This window comes from Mauremys mutica, chromosome 4 (genome assembly GCF_020497125.1).
Source record: "Mauremys mutica isolate MM-2020 ecotype Southern chromosome 4, ASM2049712v1, whole genome shotgun sequence".
NCBI lineage: Eukaryota > Metazoa > Chordata > Testudines > Geoemydidae > Mauremys > Mauremys mutica.
In genome coordinates this window covers 125,845,255-125,866,785 of record NC_059075.1, presented here as the reverse complement: position 1 = coordinate 125,866,785, position 21,531 = coordinate 125,845,255, and the positions used below count along the sequence as shown (strand labels likewise).

Sequence of the window (21,531 nt, the reverse complement as noted above, 5' to 3'; positions counted from 1 at the left end):
TTACACAGGGGAGAGCGCAGATTTGGCCTCGCGGCGTGTTGCGCCCGGGCTCGGTGCGCACGAGAGGCTGGGGCTGGCCCTGCCCGCGCAGCGGCGCGCGGGCGCATCTTTCAAGCCGCAGGTGCGTGGCCCAGGTGCGCGCGGCGGCGGTTGCCGGGGGTGGGGTGGGGCGGGGCTCCGGCGTCCTCCTGCCTCCCCACGGTGGCTGCACCTGAGCCCCGCTGACGCCTCGCAGCACGGCCGCTGCTGCTGCACCATGGCTGGGGCCGGACGTTGCTGCCTCCGGGCCGGGCTCAGGCGGCGGCTGCTACTGCTGCTGCTCTGGGCGGGGGCCACCATCCAGGGGAGCTGGGGCGAGGAGCGGGAGCTGCACGCCTGCAAGGAGGTAGGGGAGTGCGGACCGGGCGGAGCCCTGTAGGATGGAGGCACCGCAGGCGGGGGAGTGACTTCTAGTCCTGGGCAGGGACGGCGGAGGATGGAGAGGGGGGGGGAAAATCTGAGTTCTCCATTGGGGGTGCTAGAGACGGGCACTGCGGCAGGGTGAGGGGGTTCTTGTAAGGGGTGATCAGGGCTATAGAGGTGGGGAAGGAGGGGCTCTGGACGGGGTCTGCTAGTCCTAGATCCAGCAGTGATCTAGAGGGTTGGGTAGTAAGGCATCCTCTCTGGGGCTATGGTGACAAAGCTGCAGGCCCCATATGAGGGGCTGTGTGCCCCATGTGGGGCTGAAGAGAGGGGACTAGGCTGAAGGTTAGAGGCCATGTCCTGTATGGGGGGGCATTGAGGCAAAGGCGAGGGTCTGTATGGGGCAGTGGAAGGGGCTGTAATGATGCAATAAGGGGGATATGGAGGGGCAGGGGAGCCAGAGAGAGAGGTGCTGCCTGTTCAGTAGAAGGGGTGCTATGGAGGTGATTGAATGCCTCATATGGGGGCATGGGCTTCATGCCCTGTATGTGGGGTTGGGACCGTAGATCCCAGTGGCCTGACAGACAGTGGTGAGGCTGTGCTGAATACGTAGATGGCAAAGTGCCCTACGTGGTATGGGATGAGGAGCTATGTGGACACACCTGATGGTTCCTGTATGTTTTTGGGGGAGGGAGGAGGCACATAGCTGCCCTGCCTCACTAGAATTAACATAGCCTTGCAAAATCACTTGGAAGAGTTACCAGTTTGGGCTCTCCGGCCCCTCTGGTGCTGCTGCTGGAATCAGCCCACTAAAAATGCTAGATGCAGAAGCAAAACATGCTGTCTACTCATGTCCCTAAAAATAGGCTGCTGGGGGTGTCGAACTTAGTGGGGCCCTGTTCGTGGAAACAAGAGCCAGACCAAAACCCTGGGCAGGTGGCAAAGGAGTTTCCCAAGGAGGGCAGCTGCTGGCAGAGTAATGTCATTCTACAGAGTCAGCCCAGTCCTCTGTACGCCAGGTTTTGCCCAGCACTCGGCTCCCACTGTGCTGAGCCCGTGGCATTCTGGCTCCATGTCCCCCCTTGCTGGTACTGATCAGGGGTTCCAGGAAAGTGGAGTGCATTGCCCCTACCCTGCTAAAAGCAGAGGGGCACTTCGCCATGCCCTGCCTGTGACCTGTGCTCTCCCTTTTCATTGACCACTGGCTGTAATCCCACCCGGCAAATGGTCTCTTCTTTCTACCGGGGCAGGCTGCCTGTAAATTGGGTTATATAGCTTTCTGCTAGGTGAATGGAAGGAATTTGATTTTGCGTGTGTTGGTTTTTTTTGTTGGTTCATATCTAAAAATGTCTTTGAAAAGTGGGGGTGGCAAAAAGAAACAGTGACAAAGGAAGAAAGAAAATGAGGGTACAAGGGAAGGAGGTTGGAGAAAGTCAAAGCTCAGCTAGAGAGAGAGCAGCTTCCGTCAGCTGCTTCTTGACACCTATGGCTTGTTTACTCCACTCTGGTCAATGGAGGTTTCTTTCCACTGACCTGAGTGGGAGCAGGATCAAGCCCCTACAGTAAAGGGGGTTGCTGGGGAAATATCCCTCTTCCAGTGCTTTCTCGCCCCTTCCCCAGTCTGTTCCTTGATTGCACTGGGCATTGGACTGGGCCCTTAATGAACCCCGTGGACCAGGGGGACTTGGCTGGGGCTCTCACTCCTCCATTGCAGAGTGTATTTCTGTGCTAGTTACCATCTCTTTTTGTCTGTGGCTTTACATTCTCCTTTACTAAACATGTTACCGTGTTTGTGCCTAGCTGTGTGCCTTCTCAGGCCCTTCTGAACAGTTTTGGATTCGACGCAGGCACGCAGATGACTAGGTTTTATATGCTCGGTGGAAGGCTTGCCGTGGGAGGCTTGCTTTCACGACAGCACCCGCGGGCTCAGACTGGCTGTCTCTTCCAGGATCTGATCCTTTTCCCATTGCAAGACTGAGGCAAAGCCTTTCTGATATAAGTGGAAGTTGAGATCAGGTTCTCTGTGTATTTATATTTTAGCCAGAGGAGAGGGATGCTTTTTGCCATATTACGTCGGTATATTTTGAAATCATCAGACTTTACTAATGAATTTTTTTCATGCTTCTGACAACTTTATCCTTGTCATATGGTCAGAGAGTGCTCTTAACTTCCCAGTTCTAGTCATGTGAGGTGGTTAGAGTTATTAGGGTAATATTCCTGTTACATAGCAGGGGTCAGGATCTGGTAGGGTGACCAGACAGCAAGTGTGAAAAATCAGGACAGGGGGTTGGGGGTAATAAGAGCCTATATAAGAAAAAGAACCAAAAATCAGGACTGTCCCTATAAAATAAGGACATCTGGTCACCCTAGGATCTGGGGATGCCAGTGGCTGCTGTAACATTCCCCCTTTTATTTGCATTTCATTAAAAAAAATCCCCACCAAATATAACAGCCGTAAATGAATGCAGCTAATTAATAACAAACCAATGGAGATCTCTACGCCGGAGGAGATCACCTGGTATGATATCTGCCGTTTGCTGGACATGTGTCTAAAGCGGCTGTCTTCAGAATCTCATTGGCTTTCTGAGCCCACAACCGCTTGTTCTTGGAGCACTTCCTCCTGCAGTGGCATGTTTGGCTACTGAGATGGATATGTCCTCTGGTGCCTGTTTGCTTCTGCTGATGAACCAGATCATCTGCTGGTATCAATGGGCATAGCTTTGCTGGCTCCAGCTTGCATCACTTGGGGGTCTGTCCCAGGGTGATTTCCTCCTTGGTGACTGTGTGCAACTGTCAGCAGCATCCAGAATGTCCTCAAGGAACAGAAACAAGGTCCCCTTTGCTTTTAGTCAGGTTCTTCTGTTCCTGCTTCAGGACTGGCTCTTGGAGGGGCTCTGACCTATGGCTTGGGGAGGTGGGATCCCTGGGGCTTGGCAGGCTGCTGGCCAGCTTCTCTTTTGCAAGGGGGATGGGATGTTTGACACTCCTGTAACAGTATTACGTCTGGTCTAGTTTCCTGGTGTACGGCTCTCCTGTGACTGTGCCAGGGTTCATTGTCTGTAGCTCCTTAGTGGTGGGCTCTGAGGGTTTTGTCCTTCTGCCCAGGAGTGTGTGAACTGGCAAGCTGTGCCGGGACACCTGACAGTGCTACGGATGGGTCCCTGAGCCTACTGAAGCTTTTAATATTACCGAGTTCTTTGCACTGTCTTCTGCTAACCCATTTGACTGTGTCTGACAAGGGCTAGACAACCAGTACTGGAACTGGTGTATCGGAGAACTGTCAAAATGAGCAGCTCATTAACCTTGCACTGTTACTGGTACTTTAAAATGTACGTTCTCTTACTACTCAGTGTGTTGCGAAACAGGTCAGTTTGAAAAGCTGACTAGCAGGCTGTGATAAGAGGTCGTCTTTCCTGTTCGATGCAGCTAGAGCTGTGCCATCCTTGGACCGAGGATGGTCAGGACTCTCGTGTTCTCAGTGGTTCTCTTGCACTCGATTGCAGATGTCACACTTGGTACCTGGTCTCTGCTGGCAGCATTCGTGCCTAGACAGAATATCACATCTCTGGCTCAGTTCAGACCCTTCAAATCCCCAGATGGGCACTGTGGCTTATGCTGTTTGATTCCTGCTGTGGTGGCATCTCACAGTGTCCTCTGTACTGAATATTGGCATTCGTGGCATTCTCACCTCTAGCTGGAGTACCTGAGAAGCATTTTCTCTTGGCCCTCCATCTACAGTTATTCTCCCAAGCAGGTGTGAGGCTGGATCACTCTCTCTGCTTGTCAGATTCAGTCTGGCAAGTGGCTAGTGCTTGAGTCGTATTTACTTCAAACTCCTGCTGCAGTTCTTTGCTTTCCCTGTATACAGATGTTCCTGAAAGCACGGGCACTGCATGAAGCCCCTTATTGGGCTTGTATTTCACACTTCGGTGCTTGATCCCTTGCTGAAGTCTTCTTGCCAATGGCTTCTGTTATATGGCTTCCAGCAGTTTATGGTCTTTCTACCTCAACCAGTTTCTGCCCACTAACGTATACACACAACCTCCTGCAATCCTCCTACAATGGCTAGCATTTCTGTTTTTCAGTCTGGGCATAGCTGTGCCATGTCTTCAAGCGATCGTCTTGAAAGAAGACAGCTCCCCACCCAGGCAAGCTTGCCCAGACGGAGATCAGAGGCTTTGTTTAGTGGCAGAGTTTTGGTGCAGCCTTTCCCTTGTTGCTGTGGAAGGGCAGAGCAGAACGACACTGGGGTAAGCAGTTTGGGTGGAGTGGTACTTGCTCATGACAAATCAGTGCTGGATTTGCTGAGCTATGTCATGTGGCCATGAATCCCTACGGTGGGGCAGGTGTTATCTTTTTTTTTTTTTTTTGGACCAACTGCTGTTCGTGGAAGAATCAATCTTTTGAGCTACGCAGAGCTCTTCCAGTCTGACCTGAAGAACCACTCAGTATTAGTGGATCATCAGCTCTTCTTTTCTCTCTGTGTGATGGGGGACTCTGTGTAGGCCCTGCGTTTCTGCCAGCATCCTGAGTTCGGTAAAGCAGCACCTCGGACTTGATGTGCCGTGTGTCTCTTGCAGAGAAGTTGTGCACCCATTTGGTCATTTGCACTGCGACAGCTGTTCAACTGCTGTGCCAGGGAGTTGCTTTCTGCACGTCTGCCATTATACAGACATGCGTGCCAAACGGGTTGTTCTATTGCTAATCCTGTATGAACCAGCACCTGGTGTGCTCAACCCCACGCTGGACCCCAACAGGCTCCACGTTGTATTTAGACACATCAGTGACGAGTTTTCACTAGCTGTGCAGATACGTGTGCTTCTTTGCACCGTGAAACCCATTTCTCAAAATACAACTTTGCTCTGATCTGGTTCTCGGCAGACTAATTAGAGACAGACTTGTGTGTGGTAGAACTAACTGTTCCAATTCACGTTACTTAGCTTTCGGTAGCTCTGTAATGTAAAGGTCTTGCCTGGTAGCTGGCTTGTTGAAAACTTGCCTTCCCAAGTAACATTATCCTAGGGCAAGAATTTTTTCTCTCTCAACGCTGTAGAGTCAGAGTATCCATGTTCTTGCATGGGGTTACAGACCCTTGGTGTTCCCCTAAGGTGTATGGCAGCTCTCTGTTATCTCTGGGCTTGTCCCTTAGTGCAGTGGGGAGGGTTCACACCCTCTTGTATTTCTCTGCAATGCCTCTTGCTCCAAGGAATAGATAGAAGTCCTGTAGCCACCTCGCTACCAGGTTGTCTTCCAGACCGAGGGGTTCAGGCAGCTTTCTTGGCACCACTTTTGCCAACATCTGATTTTCTTCTGACACACCCAAGTGCAGGGAAGTCTGTGCCCTTCCTGGCCCCAGCAACCTGGCTGAAATCCTGGCAGCAGAAAGGTCATATTTGCCTTCTACTACCCTGGAGTTTGGAATGAGCAGCTTTGCCGTTAGATTTTATATTGAACTCATCTGTATAAAGCAGAGCTGCATCTTTGGCTTGGATCTGTCCCTGGTGCAACTCCACCGACTTAAATACAATTACACCAGTGATGAATTAGGATCCATGTATTTTGAGCAGCATACGAATTCAAGCTGATGAAGCCTTCTGGGGTTGCAGTGATATTTGCTTGAAGTGGCTACACCACTGAAAACCCAGTGGCAAGTGGATTAGGATGGTGGAGGATGTGTACAGTTTTTGAAAAAGACGTATCTTAAATCTTTAGAATAAAAATCTATTCACCTTCTCTGCGGTCCTGTTGGTTGACTGGAGCAAATTCTGTCTTTCATGAGTTATCCAGAGGAGCATTTTTAATTCAAGAGAACTTGGGGCTGTATTCTGATCAGTCACTCTGCATTCACAACAGTATAATGCCCATCAGCGAGGTACTGTAGAGTAACTGAGGTTGGAGTGCAATTCCTCATGTTTCTCTAAACTGAGGTTGTGGAGGAAAGCTGGTGCATTTGATGCAGCCAGCAAAGCGGCTTCTTTTCCCTTTTTAATTAAGCCGTTTTAGTGTTTTCACTCTGGTGCTTCCGAGTCTCAAACAGACCACTCTCTGCGGAGGACACAGCTGGCAAGGCAGGTTGTGGGTGTGCGCATGATACTGATGGCAAGTAGGTGATTGAAAAGCCCACCCTTTGTGGACAGGTTGAGAGGAAAAAATCCCTGCCCCCCAAAATGGTAACGCTTCATGGCAAAGGTTGCTGATGCGATGAGTGGCACTGCCAGTCATTGGATTTGCAGGCACTTATTCCAAAAAATGTAGCCATTCAAGAGAAGGAATTGTCCAACCTTCTAGATATGTGGGGCAAGGAGAGCTTTGGGGCAGTCAGTGCAGCACGCTTGCTAAGATTACCTGCTTAGATGGTCAGTTCTATGGGGCAGGGACCGTCTATATGTTCTGTGTGTGCATAGTGCCCAGCCCCATGGGGTCCAGAGGCATGATTTGGGGCTCTTAGGTGCTACCATAATACATGTAATATGTCATGGAGACTAGCCACAAGAGGTTTCAGAGTGGCAGCCGTGTTAGTCCCTATCAGTAAAAACAATGAGGAGTCCTTGTAGCACCTTAGAGACTAACAAATTTATTTGGGCATAAGCTTTCGTGGGATATAACCCACTTCATCAGTTGCATGGAGTGGAGGATACAGTAGGCAGGTATAAATACACAGCATATGAAAAGATGGGAGTTGCCTTACCAAGTGGGGGAGTCAGTGCTAACAAGGCCAATTCAATGTGGATATGGCCTGTTCCTAGCAGTTGACAAGAAGGTGTGAGTAACAACAGAGGGGAAATTATTTTTTGTAGTGACCCAGCCACTCCCAGTCTTTATTCAGGCCTAATTTGATGGTGTCAAGTTTGCAAATTAATTCCAGTTCTGCAGTTTCTCATTGAAGTCTGCTTTTGAAGTTTTTTTGTTGAAGAATGGCCACTCTTAAGTCTGTTATTGAGTGTCCAGGGAGATTGAAGTGTTCTCTGACTGGTTTTTGTATGTTACAATTCTTGATGTCTGATTTGTGTCCATTTATTCTTTTGAGTAGAGATTGTCCAGTTTGGCCAATGTAAATGGCAGAGGGGCATTGTTGGCACATGATGGCATATATCACATTGGTAGATGTGCAGGTGAATGAGCCCCTGATGATGTGGTTGGGTCCTCTGATGGTGTCCCTTGAATAGATATGCGGACAGAGTTGGCACCGGGGTTTGTTGTAGGGGTTGGTTCCTGAGTTACTGTTTCTGTTGTATGGTGTGTAGTTGCTGGTGAGTATTTACTTCAGGTTTGGAGGGGGGGCTGTCCGGATAAGAGTCTACTACTGCTACCAGTTAGGAGTTACTATGGTAGGTCAAGTGGCAAGGCCTGTGGTTTTAGTCCTGAATCTCCCAGGGTTGATCCCCACTTGCGATCTTGAGACCGGATCCACAAAGTTACTTAGGTACATCTACATCTGAGGGGCTGTTAGGCTAGAAATAGCCCTCAGTCAGAGCTTTTTCTGGCTTATCCCTGCTCTGAATGGCTGGAGTAGAGGGACTCCATTGGGAAGGGGGATCAGTGTTGAATTGACAAGCCAGGATGGCAGTTTGGCAGCAGCATCCTGGGTGTTCTGGAGGGGAGTGAGAGCGGCCATGGGAGGCCAGAGAGGAGCAGAGTATTTCAGTCATTGAAGCAGGAGACCAGCAGGGGGCCAATATTGCATTTTGCCATCAGACTTGTTGGATAAGAGTCTACTACTGCTACTGGGTAGAGATATTCCTACTTCAGCTGAAGCAGTGCAGCCATGGAGGAAACAGCACAAAGCTTGGTGATGATGTGGATGTGTGGGGAGAAAGAGGAATCCAAGGTAATGGCCATGGAGGAAAGATGAGGTGCTCAGTTTTAACCTCGTGGAGGTGGGAGGTGGTCCAGTCAATACCAGAGGTTGCCCTAGTACTGAGGGCAGCCTCCCTCTCTCCTAATCGTTTGTAGGTAGCAATCATTTGTAGGTAGCAATCAGTAGATTTAATGAATTGTCAATGAAGTCCTTTGTTCCTTAAGCTAACCCTCCCCACCCCCAGGCAATGACGCTCTGAAGCTGCAGTGCTGTAAAGCTTAATGAGCTCTAAAAATAATGCAGTGAGCGTGACTGGCAGGAAGGGGACTTTCCTCGAGGAGCCGAGAGTATAGATGTTGACAGCCGGTTAGGTGCCAGCTGGAGGAGCCATGGGATGTCACCCAATGTCAAACACAGCAGCCACAACTACACAAGGGCTGCAGAACGGCTCCTCAGCACAGGTGAAGCCAGCTGCTTGGTGCCTGGTGCCATGGATCTGATTCCAGTCCAACACGGCAAGGAGCTGTGTAGAAATCACTGGCTGTAGCTGCTAGGCTGTGGCAGTATTGCCTCTACAGTGGTTTTGTTCCTCTGCATTCCTATTTAAGTTAGATCAGACCCCGTTAGTCTGTTTTATACCCTATATTCTGCATGAGTTGCAACCTGTACTAGGTTTAAAAGCATGAAACAAGACTGCTAGTTCCATGACTGGAGGGCTTTAGCCATATAGGTAACAGGATGATGTAGACAAAGAATCTTTTCAGGAAGTCATCTCTGAAGCTAGCCCCTATAATGGACACAGGCCCAGCTGATTACAGTGGGCTTGGACCAAAGAATCCTGTCTCTGCTGTTAGAGCAACGGTGGTAGAACCCTGCTGGCAATGACTGACCGCAGGGATCCATGGGTTTCACTCTGCAAAGAGGCCACGTAAAAGCAGCCCCAGCTGTCTGTTCCCAGGATGTCAGTGGGAGCTGCTGACTCAGTGATTACTGCAAGCTTTCACCTTTCTAATCCTGTCAGCCCTCTGGGCTAGCAGAGCTGGGAGAGTGAGCTGGTCCCTCTCCTCCTCTGGCATCTGCAGCAGCATTCGTTATGCATTCTTGATTGTTGGCTCTGTGGCATGATGATGCGAGTGCCGGAAAGAGCCCAGCTTGACTCTGAGCTCTGGCTGAGACGGGGGCTGTATTCCTTGCCAGCAGAGCAGACTGGGGCTGCTCTCCACCCCCCCCCACCCCCCCGCCCTCTTTGTAATGTCCCTTCTCGGAGCAGTCTCACTTGTAATCCAGCTGTAGTGAGCACAGTTCTGATCACAGCCAGGGACAGACCCCCAGCGGAACAGAGTTTAGTTTCTATTTGGTATCGCCCAGGCTATTGTGTGTGCAAACATGTTAGTCATCGCTGGCTCAGCAGCAAAGGTGTGTCTCTGGTCCCCATTAACCCTGTGAGCTAGAAAAGTGTTCTGATGTGCCTTGATTGCCCATATGAATAATGGCAATCAGAGCACTTAGGTGCTGGAACTGGAGGTGCTGTCAAATTGCCTGGCTTGAAGTGTTTTCCATCATACCCAGGGTTTACAGTTTGGTTCAGTGGCTCTCAGCGCCCCTGCTGAAGGCTGGTCTACACTGAAAACTTACATCAGCATCGCTCCATTTCTGAGGGGAGTGAAAAATCCACCCCCTGAGAGATGGCGCTATGCCAGCCTGACCCTGGTGTAGGCAACGCTAGGTCAACGGAAGGATTCTGCTATTGACCTAGCTGCCCTGGGAGAGCCCTTCTGGGGTGAGCCACCATGCTGACATGCAGCTGCAGCATTTAAGCATAGGCACACCTTAAGTGGGAGTTGGTGGCAGAGCAGGAAGTTGAACCTGGGTCTTCAGCTGTCCTTCCTCTCTGCTCTTTTCCTAGGGGATGTTTGCTTGGTTACTGGGGCTGCTTCTGGTGCCATTTGTGTACAGACAGAGCCATGTGACTGCTGCACTCAGACACATTTGCAGCCAACCTTTTCCCAATACACCAGTCACCTGTCAGCACCTGCCATGTTGTGCAAGCATGTTTGTACTAGTGCATTGTGGGAAAATCTAGACCGCTCCCATTCTGCATCTGCTGTTAGTGCCAGAGATGGGAAGGCCTGTGAATGGTGGGTAGTAGTAACATTGTGCAGTGGACTTGGATCCTCCTGCATGAAGAGCTGGGTGGTGGATCCTGGGTACAGCTGCAGAATAAGGGTGATTCACAGCCTGACAAGCTTGTTGAAGCCCTTGTCATAGGAGCTAGACATCAAACCTGTCCTGTATGGAGCCAGTTTCCTTAGCTCTGCCGAGCACAGTGCCTTGCTTGCGTTGGTCACACCAGCAGCACTCAACTGGGGCTGGAGCAGCAACTGACCAGGAGCCTGGGGACATAAAATGGAGAAGATTGTATTGCAGGGGAGTCCTGCAGCCTAGGTGCTGCCTCCAGAGACCACAGGCCCCAGCATGCAGTGCTCTGCCTTAGCCTGAGTGGGGGCTCCCATAAGAACGGCCCTACTGGGTCAGACCAAAGGTCCATCTAGCCCAGTATTCTGTCACCCGACAGCGGCCAATGCCAGGTGCCCCAGAGGGAGTGAACAGACAGGGTAATCACCAAGTGATCCAGCCCCTGAATGGTCCATCTCCCAACACAAGCTGGGGCTGTAGCCTGCTGTGACCTATGGTCAGCTCTCTGTATTGCAGGGCCCATGGCTGCACAGTGGGCTGCCCTGGTCCTGGGAGCGCCTCACTGTCAGTCTGAACAGAACCACCCGGGCGCATCAGCACTGATGTGGCTGGTCAGCTCCAGGGCCACAGACCCTGTGTAAATCAAACACAGCTTCTTGAACATTTGTAAGCATTGGTCAGCCCTACCCTAGACTGGCGCAGCTGGGATCAATTAGCTCTGCTTGTGCTGAAGTATTATTCCAACCTGGTTTTGCATAAGAAACCTGGGAGGGATTTGTCCCCTGCTCTGAAGTTACGGTGCAGCCTGCTGATTCCCTTCAAAACTGAATTGCCTCTTGATTAGACTCTGGAGTTATATTGTCCTGCCTCCCAGCTCACCAGCTGTTCTCAATGTAGGTCTCAAAAGGAATAGCTTGGTGAGATGTGCACTGTCCCTTTAAAACAGGCTAGCAAGGGGCTTCACTTTATGTATTCCTTCCTCCACTTCTGGAACACTCCGCTGGTGTCATGTGCCCTTCGGTATATCTCACCCCTTGCCCTGAGCAGGGGACGGGGGGGCAAGGGGACTGTGATTGGTCTGGCTGCTGCATATGGGGACATGCATGCGCGCACACACACACACACACACACACACACACACCCATTAACTCTTATCACGGAACCCAGGGAGGAGGGTATCCAGCTGAGCTCACTTGATGGAGGGAGGTTTTATTCCATGCTGCCCATCTCCCCTGTGAGCATCAGGGTGTGTGTGGGTGGGGGGTAAGCTGTGCCTTTATCATGCCCGTAGGGCCTGATCCCATGTGCTCTGACCATGGTGGGAGCCCTGCTGCTGTTGACTGTGCTAATGATACAAATCTGGCTGGCTGGATTCGTGTCCTTTCAACTCCAGCCAGTGTAACTCACAAAGGGCCCGATCCTGGCCCAGTGCCTCCACGGCAAAGTTGCCCATGACTTGAGTGGGAGCGAGAGTGGGCCTGAATTGTTCCTGGTGTTGCATGTGCCTACTTGGCCTGCCTTGGGCAGTTCCTGGTCCATCTGCCCCCCTGCAACCCAGACCAGAACAGAAGGGGCCCCGGCTTGTGGAGCTGACTCTGGAGCTTTCCACGTGCCTGGTTCCAATATTCAGACCCTGTCTGCAAGGGAGCTTCCTGAAGGTCTGCCGGAGCCAGGAGCCTGCTGCCTTCATGCCTTGGGGGCCTGATCTCACCCCCCCCCCACCCCCACCCCTGTGCGAGTCATGAGTGACCCGCTGACATCATGGCACTGCCTCAGAGTGAGAAGAGGGCTGGGGGTCCAGGCACCTTCAGAGGCTCTGTGTGCTAGGAGAAGGTTTGTATGGGGAATCATAGAATATTAGCGTTGGAAAAGACCTCAGGAGGTCATCTAGTCCAACCCCCTGCTCAAAGCAGGACCAACCCCACCCAAATCATCCCAGCCAGGGCTTTGTCAAGCCTGACCTTACAAACCTCTAAGGAAGGGGATTCCATCACCTCCCTAGGGTAACCCATTCCAGTGCTTCACCACCCTACTAGTGAAATAGTTTTTCCTAATAGCCAACCTAGACCTCCCCCGCTGCAACTTGAGACCATTGCTTCTTTTTCTGTCATCTGGTACCTCTGAGAACAGCTGAGCTTCATCCTCTTTGGAACCCTCCTTCAGGTAGTTGAAGGCTGCTATCAAATCCCACCTCATTCTTCTCTTTTGCAGACTAAACAATCCCAGTTCCCTCAGCCTCTCCTCATAAGTCATGTGCTCCAGCCTCCTAATAATTTCTGTTGCCCTCTGCTGGACTCTCTCCAATTTATCCACATCCTCCTTGTAGTGTGGGGCCCAAAACTGGACACATTACTCCAGATGAGGCCTCACCAATGTCGACTAGAGGGGAATAATCACGTCCCTTGATCTGCTGGCAATGCCCCTACTTAGGCTAAAATGCCTAGGCAGAGGATATACCGGTCCCTAGACAAGCTCATTCTTTGTCCATGGGGAGGTGCAGGATTCTGTCTGTCTGAGGGAGTGGGAGGAGTGCTCAGGGTTTCATTTCCCTGCTCTGCCACAGACTCTCCCCGTGACCGTGGGCACCTCTGCCCTGGAGTTGGCGGGGTAACTTCCAGTCTGGATGGACCTTCCTACACTGGCTCACTGTCACAGTCCCCAACTTCGAGAGCCCAGGCACATATGCAGGACAGGCTAATGGCCTCAGTCCCCCAGCTGTACCCTGCCCCGCCCCACCCCACAATACAACATGTGCCGGGGTCAGTGCAGTAATGATTGTGGGGCTCAGATGCTACAGCAGGGGTGGGCAAACTTTTTGGCCCAAGGGCCACACCTGGTTATGGAAATTGTATGGCGGGCCATGAATGCTCATGAAATTAGGGGTTGGGGTGCGGGAGGGGGTGAGGGCTCTGGCTGGGGGTGGGGTCAGAAATGAGGGGTTTGGGGTGCAGGAGGGTGCTGCGGATGGAGCAGACGGGTTGGGAGTATGGAAGGGGGTCCAGGCTGAGGCAGGGGGTTGAGGTGTGGGAGGGGGTATGGGCTCTGGGCGGGGGTGTGGGTTCCAGGTGGGGCCAGAAATGAGGGGTTCAGGGTGCAGGAGAGGGCTCTGGGCTGGGGCTGAGGGGTTCGGAGTGGGGGAGGGAGCTCTGGGTTGGGGCAGGGTGGTGGGATGCGAGGTGTCTGTGAGCGCTCTGGGGTGGGGTCAGGGATGAGGGGTTTTGGGGTGCAGGAGGGTGCTCCAGGCTGGCACCGAGGGGTTCGGAGGGCAGGAGGTGTATCAAGGCTGGGGCAGGGGGTTGTGGCACAGGAGGTCAGAGGTGCAGGCTCTGGGCGGCGCTTACCTCAAGCAGCTTCCGGAAGCAGCAGCATGTCTCCCCTCCGGCTCCTACGCGCACTGCCCCATCCGCAGGCGCTGCCAGTGAGAGCTGTAGAGCCAACGCTTGGGGCAGGGGCAGCGTGCAAAGTCCCCTGGCTGCCCCTACCCATAGGAGCTGGAAGGGGGACATGCCACTGCTTCCTGGGAGCTGCGTGGAGCAGGGCAAGCCCCCAATCCCGCTCCCCTGCGGGAGCTCAAGGGACAGATTAAAAGGTCTGACGGGCTAGACACAGCCCACAGGCCATAGTTTGCCCATCCCTGTGCTACAGTGCTCAGGTTAGATGGGCCCTGGGCGATTTGAGCAGTATGCTGGGAAGTGGGTGTTGGGTGGGGGTCCCATTGCGAATGTGGGGGCAGGGCTGGTCCATGCAGAGTTTGGACTTTGGCTCCAGAGAATTGTTCTGCTCTGCAGCTGGTGTGAAAGTGTCCATCTGCCCCACCGGGTGTTGGCTCCAGAAGGGCGAGTGTGAGCAGCGAGCTCCCCCACATGGCACTTCCCAGGCTCTCTGTGTGTTTGCTCAGCTACATACAGCAGATGCCATTAACCCTTCCCACACGGGCAGATTCTGAAGTGTTTTGTTTCCCTGGGAAAGGCCAGCTTTGCAGCTTGTAGAGACTTCTGTGGGCTCTGGGCCAGGGAGCTAACATTTGCCTCAGCAGGCAATCTGGGCAAACCTAGGGCCACAAGGAGCTGGCAGCAGCAGGGCCATGTTATACCCAGCCCCCTTACAGGTCCGGGGGGGGGCAGGAGGGGGAATCAGAGGCTCCCCTTGGTGTTGTCTCGCTGCAGGGCCAGCTACCCTGGTGTTCAGAGAGCACAGAGCCTGCCCCAGCTGGACATGCCAGACGTACACAGTGGGTGAGCCAGCAGCGTGGTACCCCGTGTCCGGAGGAGGTGTGATCCCTGGGAGCCTAGGCGTAGCAGCTCTCTAAAGCCCGGATGAATGTGCTTTATACATCACTCAGCTGGTGCTTCTGCATAGAGCAAATTCAGCATCTTGTGGCTCGTAAACCACCCCTGGCTTATAGACACATCTGCATAGCTGAACAGCTCAGCATCAGCTAGCTTGTCACTCAGCCATAGCAGCAGAGTGGGATCTGCTCATCCATGGTCCCTGCGCTCTAAAACCAGCCTTTCTAGGTCTGAAAATGCCACTTGGTGAGGTGCACAGGGATCTGTCCCAGGCAGGCGTCCTCCACTGCTGTAGAATCTGGACAAAGATTTGCGCCACTAGAGCTGTGAAGACAAACTTCCCAGTGGAGCCAGCTTTGCCAGGTGCCAGGCTGGCTGCCTGAGTCTGCAGGCAGAGCAGCACCTCAGTGCTTTTCCAGTTCTTGTATGTCTTCACAGCCGTGTGGGGAGAAGCCTGAAACTGACATGAACAAGGTGAACACTCTGCTTCGGCTTGGGAAAAGGTCTCAGCAGCAGAAAAGCATTGGAGCTCTTTACTGGGATGAAGATGATCTCAGAAAATGGACTAGACAAGGGATGAGTAGTGGGCAGATCCTAGCCCCTCCAAGCAAGGCTTCGCTTTCATCCATAGCCTGCCCTCTAGTGTGTAGTTACCACAGCAAGTGTGACACCCTCTGGTGTGTCCATCTCACCCTCTTCTGAGCCCTCCCATGGAATTGGCATGACAAGGGAGGAGATTCCCAGCCATGATTGCAGCTAGTCTGTATTTGATGGCAGGAGCAATAGATCATCTGAAGTGTAATCTCGCTGGGGCAGGGACTGTCATCTGTGTTACACCTATGGAGCCTAGTGTCATGGGGCCCTAAGATAGGCATTGCTGTAATGCACATGATGGATGAGTAATACTTATGAATAGCTCACCCTTTGCAGAGTTGGCTCGCCAACCGTGCGGAGGCCGTACCCTTTGCTGCGGGACCAGTCGTCACAAAGGAGCAGGGCTGCTTTAACCTGAGCCAAATAAGATGTGGCACATTCTGCCTGCAGCACCAAGTGTCAGTCTCATCTCAGGTGCCTGCAGCACAGCGTGTGTGAACAGCAGAATCATTTCCAGGACATGCAGTAATATCCCAAGGGCCCTGGCTTGTGGGAAAGGGAGCTGTCCCTGGGCCCAAGCCTGGTCATGTTCTCGGAGCAATGTGGCAGGGACTGGAAATGACACTGAGCTCCTGACCTTTAATCTTCAAACACCCTCCCAGTGTGATTTCAGGCTCCCCGCCCCTTTGAGAAGCAGGCAGGCCATCAGCCTTGTGCTGCAGGTGGGGAAGTTAAAGCCCAAACTTTCAAAAGTGGCCACTGATTTTTTTTTTCCTGGATGCCTCAGTTTTTGGATCTCTGTGTAAGATGCTGGGGCCTGATCTGACATGTTGGGCACCCACCACCCCATTGACTTCAGGTGGACACTTGGCACCTTCCGAAAATAAAGTTCCAGGCATCTGCTGCTGGGGTCCCCAAAACTGAGGCCTCAAATTCAGTGGCTGCACTTGAAACCTTAGCCCTGAATTGCTGAAGGCCCTGTGCTCAGCATGGGGCAGAGCCATTGGTGGACCCCTGATTCCTTGCCTTGGACTTTAGCCAATAGTCAGGGCTTCCTCTTATTCAATAGTTGGCCTAGCAATGATCCAGCTAGTCAGAGGGAGGTTCTGGGCCAGTGTTTCATGAACCATCAGGGCTAAGCATTCCCACGGGCCCAGATTCACACTGGGGCTGTTTTTCTCTATCTGGCAGGGGCACTGAGGACAAACTCAGTAATATTTGAGATATGTGGATATTACGAGGCCATATAAGCACTTGGATAGAAGAAACAGTATAGCATAGTGTGTGTGTCCTTTTAGGTTGCAAAGGTCAGGCCAGAAATAAGGCAAATCTAATTAACTGTTGGAACTCAGTGGATTTAGTCACTTGGAGACTTTACATTGAGTTGGATGTCTCTCTTATATTTAAAAAAAAAAAAGGGGAGGGACGGGGAGGGGCCACTGGCTCAACCACCAGGCAGGCAGGAATTGCTGGGTGAGGTTCTCTGGCCCATTCTCTGCAGGAGGCCAAACTGGATGATCAGAATCATCCCTTCTGGCTTTAAGTCAGTGGTAACTGTAGTTTGGTCAGTGTGTTTCTTCTCTGATCCACTGGCATACGCTGCTCAAAAGGAAAATCTGTGCCTTGTCATAACAGTTTGGTCCTGGATGCGCTGCGACAGAGATCAAGAGATTTCACAAATCTCTACGGCACATCAGGCAGACTTAATGTGAAAGATTTTTCTCTTGCTTTTTCTTTTCCCTTCCAGCTATGAGTTGTTATGAAACATCAAAGGTTTGTTTCTGCAAACCTGAACACTGAATGTTTCAAAAGGCACTTTTTGCACCAACCTGGGAACAATTTTGAAACCTCAGCTACACCATAGAATCTCAGGGTTGGAAGGGACCTCAGGAGGTCATCTATATTTAATAGAAATGTTTTTCTGGAGCTGTTCTAAATTTACGAGTCCCCTCCTTGCCACCACTTCTTATAATAAAAAAGTAACGTGCAAAAAAGCCCAAGCCCAATGCCCTATTAATGCGGTGTTAAAACCGCTCTGTTAACCTCACATCAGGAACTGCAGAAGTCAGTCCCCAGCATGGGGGCTCAAGCCCATTTAAATCTTGTGTGTTGTACCATGCAGTTATGGGGGGTAGGGTTTGTTTCCCCTGGTGGCGGCTGGGGACCCCAGTGGAGATGCTCCGCACAATGGGGACTGACCAGATGTTGGAGTAAGAGGTCAGGCCCAGGTGGGAGGAGCAATGGAACCCCCCAGCAGAGGGGTCAGCGTGGTGGTTGCAAAGGGCAAGCTAGTGCTACCACTGTTGTTGGCTTGATTGTAGTTTTGGGGGTGGGTTTTGCTTAGGGAAGATTAGCTAAAGGGGCTAACGCAGGAGGGGGCAGGGAAAGCGGGGGGAGGGAGTGCATGGGAGGGATTTGGAGCAGAGAATGGCGGCAGTAACAGTAACCTGTAAAAAGTGGCTGGCCCAGTGGCTAGGGAGCTGGGTATGGACTCGGGAGAGCTGAGGTCAGGTTCCCGTCAGTGCAAGGGGGATAACAGCAGTGGCCGGCCTGCCTGCCAGGGGTGTGCCCAGGTAAATGCATTACAAGGTGCTATGTTCAGCTGCAGTGTGTGTGTGGGGGGGGTGTCACATCAGTACCTACAGCAGATGACATGATCAGTGTCCAGCGGTCCCTGATGCAGCAGGTGCTGCAGGGGGGCCTAGACACCACCTGCCCCCCAGGATTGGGATCTGCTCGCCATCCTGGGGACTGGCCCTTCTGTCCGATTCCCCATGGTACAGAGGCCTCTGTGCATTTTGGGGAGCAAACCCCTGAGCTGGGGGAACTGAAAGTGTGGGGAAAACAATAAAGTTCTAGAAAAGCATGTGGGTGAAATTCACCTTGGTGTGCAGGGTCCCCTTACCTGGGGTTTGGGGGGTGAGGATGCAGGGGAAGCAGCCACACAGCCCCCCCCCCCCCTGCGCAATCCCTGCCTCCCACAGAGGGCACCTCCACACAGCCCTCAAGGGGAGGTAACGATGTGCTGGAGCAGTGGCTCTCAACGTTTCCAGACTGCATACCCTGGTCAGGAGTCTGATTTGTCTTTGTAACCCAAGTTTCACCTCCCTTAAAAACTATGTGGTTACAAAATCAGACATAAAAATACCAAAATGGCCCTGCACACTCTTACTGAACAATGGGGTGCTTCCTTTCTCATTTTTACCATATAATAAAATTAATCAATTAGAATCTGAATCTTGTATTTACATTTCTGTATACAGTATATAGAGCAGTATAAACAAGGTGTTGTCTATATGAAATTTTAGTCTTTGCTAGTGCTTTTTATGTAAAACTAGGCAAATATCTGATGTACCCTGGAAGACCTTTGTGCATAGGCACTGCCTTCCTCTCAACTGCATGGGTGCTCGACCCCTGGCCCTGCACCACCCTTGCCCTGCCCCAATTCCACCCCCTTCCCTCAAGTCACCACCCTGTCCCGCCTCTTTACTGCCTCCTCCCCTCCCTCCTCCCAGAAAGTCCTAAGTGCCACCAAACAGCTGTTAAGCAGCAGGCGGGAAGCGCTGGGTGGGGGAGGAGCGGGGACGCAGCATGCTCGGGAGCGGAGGAGGTGAGGAAGGGATGGGGGCAGGGGGAGCTGCCGGTGGGTGCAGAGCACCCGCTAATTTTTCCCTGTGGGTGCTCCAGCCCCACAGCACCCGCAGGGTTGGCGCCTATGCCTTTGTGTACCCCTGGGAGTGCACGTACCCCTGGTTGAGAACCACTGTGGTCTCAACCGCCCATATGGGGAACAAAGCAGCCAGAGCTGCTGTTTCAGCCTAGGCTACGGCTCTGTGTCCCACCCATGTGTTGGCAGGGACAGTTTCTGCCCTGACTACACAGGATTTGGGTCATTAGCACCATCTCCACCACATCTGGAGCACCCATGGAAAAAAATTAGTGGGTGCTTAGCACCCACCAGCAGTCAGCTCCTCCTTCCCCCCGCCCCAGTGCTTCTGTCTGCCACAATCAGCTGTTCTGCAGCATGCAGGAGGTGGTTGGGGGAGAGGGACAGGAGCAGGGATGGGGTGCACTCAGGGAAGGGGGCAGAACTGGGTGGGAAGAAGTGGGGTGGGACCGGGGGGCGTGTTGGGTCCTGGGGCAGAGCAGGGGGTTGTATACCCCTGGGGTCTGGAAGAAGCCGCCACCTGTGATTTGGGGGGTGGGTGGATGGGAACAAACATCCAGCTACCTACAGCAATGGAAGCACTGTTGTGTTTTTACTCCATGCATTCCCCTGTGGTATCTCTGAAATGAGGTTCAGGGTGCTGGAGAGGAGAGCCTTGGAGAGATGCTCTTCCCTTTCCGCTAGAAACCTAAATAGATAAAAATATGAATCCAACCTGGTGCTGGTTCAGGGGAAGCCCCGAGTGAAACTGAGTAGAAACAAAAGTTGACCAGCCTGGTGTCCAAGCTGAGAGAGAGAGAGAGAGGCAGAAAACTGGGAAAACGGCATTAGCAGCCCTCCTTACATGCTCAGAATCCCCTTTCACTCGGACAGGACAGAAGGAAGGCCATGATCTTATTTTTATTAAAAAAAAAAAAATTGTATGTCCTTTTTATCATCCTGTTCCTTAATTAGCCTTTACACTGAATCAATAGCCGTTATGTCTGTTATCTCTGCATCTCTGGCCTTGCTTACAAATCTCCTCTCATTTATTTATGAGATTTGTATTGTAGTAGCACCTAAGGGCCTCAGGCCTGGCCCAGAGCCCCATTGTGTGTGGTGCTGTACGAACACAGAACAAAGTGATGGGCCCTGCTCCACGGAGCTTTGAAGCGAATGCTTGTCAAGGTACAGAAAGATCAATGGTTTTGTTAAATAAAATAAACTGGATTTTTTTAGTTTAAATCAAATACATATTCTCTTTTTAAAAATAAACTATAACTGTTAACCCTTAAATTTACTGTAATTCATTAACATTGATTTTAAAATAATATTCAAGCAGCAGGTGTTTGCCAAAGTTTTAAAGCCAGACTATTTAACTGGTGGCAATCACTGGCTAGATACCTGGAACCTGAGTTTGTTGAAGTGCCAAACCAGCTTTTGATGGCAGTAGCCTCTTCTGCAGGTGCAGATAATATTTTTCTCATTTCAGTTTATTCAACTAGCTCAGTACAATAACTAGGTCATTCAAAACTGAGAAAAGTGATTGGGAGTTGAAAAAGCCGGCAAGCTTGTTTTTCATTTCCAGTCTATGAATAAAAGCAAGGTGTACGAGGAAGAGAGCTGCAGGTTCAAACATCTTGAAGGACATGGTGACCAGAAACAATCACTTCCATTTACTAAGTACAGAATATACCTTGTTTAATAAATCATTTCAAATGCAAAAGATAAGTAAAAGAAGCTGCCATACCTAAGCTAGTTAAATATAACTTACAGTTATGGTTTTGTTTATTAATGTAGTCTTAGTCCTAGACCATTGCACATAATGCTCTTTTTGTGCTTTTTTTTTAATTAAATTCCAATTTCCATTCAAATGCAGCTTGACACATCACAAGTAAAAAAGAGTATCTAATAAATAAATGCTTTATAATTTAACATCCTGTGGAAGGGAAAACACCACTGCAGCCCACCACAGTAGCATTTAATTTCAAAAATGGGAACTAGAGGAGGTTAAACAGAAATTAAAAGGTACAGCATCAATAGTGAAATCCCTGCAAGGAAACTTTATAAAGACACCATAATAGACACTCAACTTAAATGTATTCCCCAAATTAAAAAATAAGAGAACCAAAAAAGTGCAACTGTGGCTAAACAAAAAAGTGCAACTGTGGCTAAACAAAAAAGTGCAACTGTGGCTAAACAACAAAGTAAAAGAAGCAGTGAGAGGCAAAAAATCATCCTTTAAAAAGTGGAAATTAAATCCTAGTGAGGAAAATAAAAAGGAGCATAAACTCTGCTAAATGACGTGTAAAAATATAACTAGGATGGCCAAAAAAGAATTTGAAGAACAGGTAGCCAAAGACTCAAAAAGTAATAGAGAAAACTTTAAGTACATCTGAAGCAGGGAGCCTGCTAAACAACCAGTAGAGCCACTGCATGATCGAGGTGCTAAAGGAGCACTCAAGGACGATAAGACCATTGTGGAGAAACTAAATGAATTCATTGCATCTGTTTTCATGGTTGGGGATGCGAGGGAGATTCCCTAACCTGAGCCATTCTTTTTAAGTGACAAATCTGAGGAACTGTCCCAGATTGAGGTGTCATTA

General features: G+C 51.0%; 1 protein-coding gene across 1 annotated transcript in view; it reads left to right on the top strand.

Moving 5' to 3' along the window:
* The first annotated feature begins 160 nt into the window (after positions 1-160).
* ELAPOR1 (endosome-lysosome associated apoptosis and autophagy regulator 1) overlaps positions 161-21,531 on the top strand; it is a 93,627-nt gene continuing 72,256 nt past the window's right edge. Inside the window, exon 1 of the mRNA XM_045016835.1 lies at positions 161-385. Coding sequence (XP_044872770.1) covers positions 257-385 — 129 coding nt within the window. The 5' untranslated portion in view covers positions 161-256. The remainder of the gene's footprint in view (positions 386-21,531) is intronic.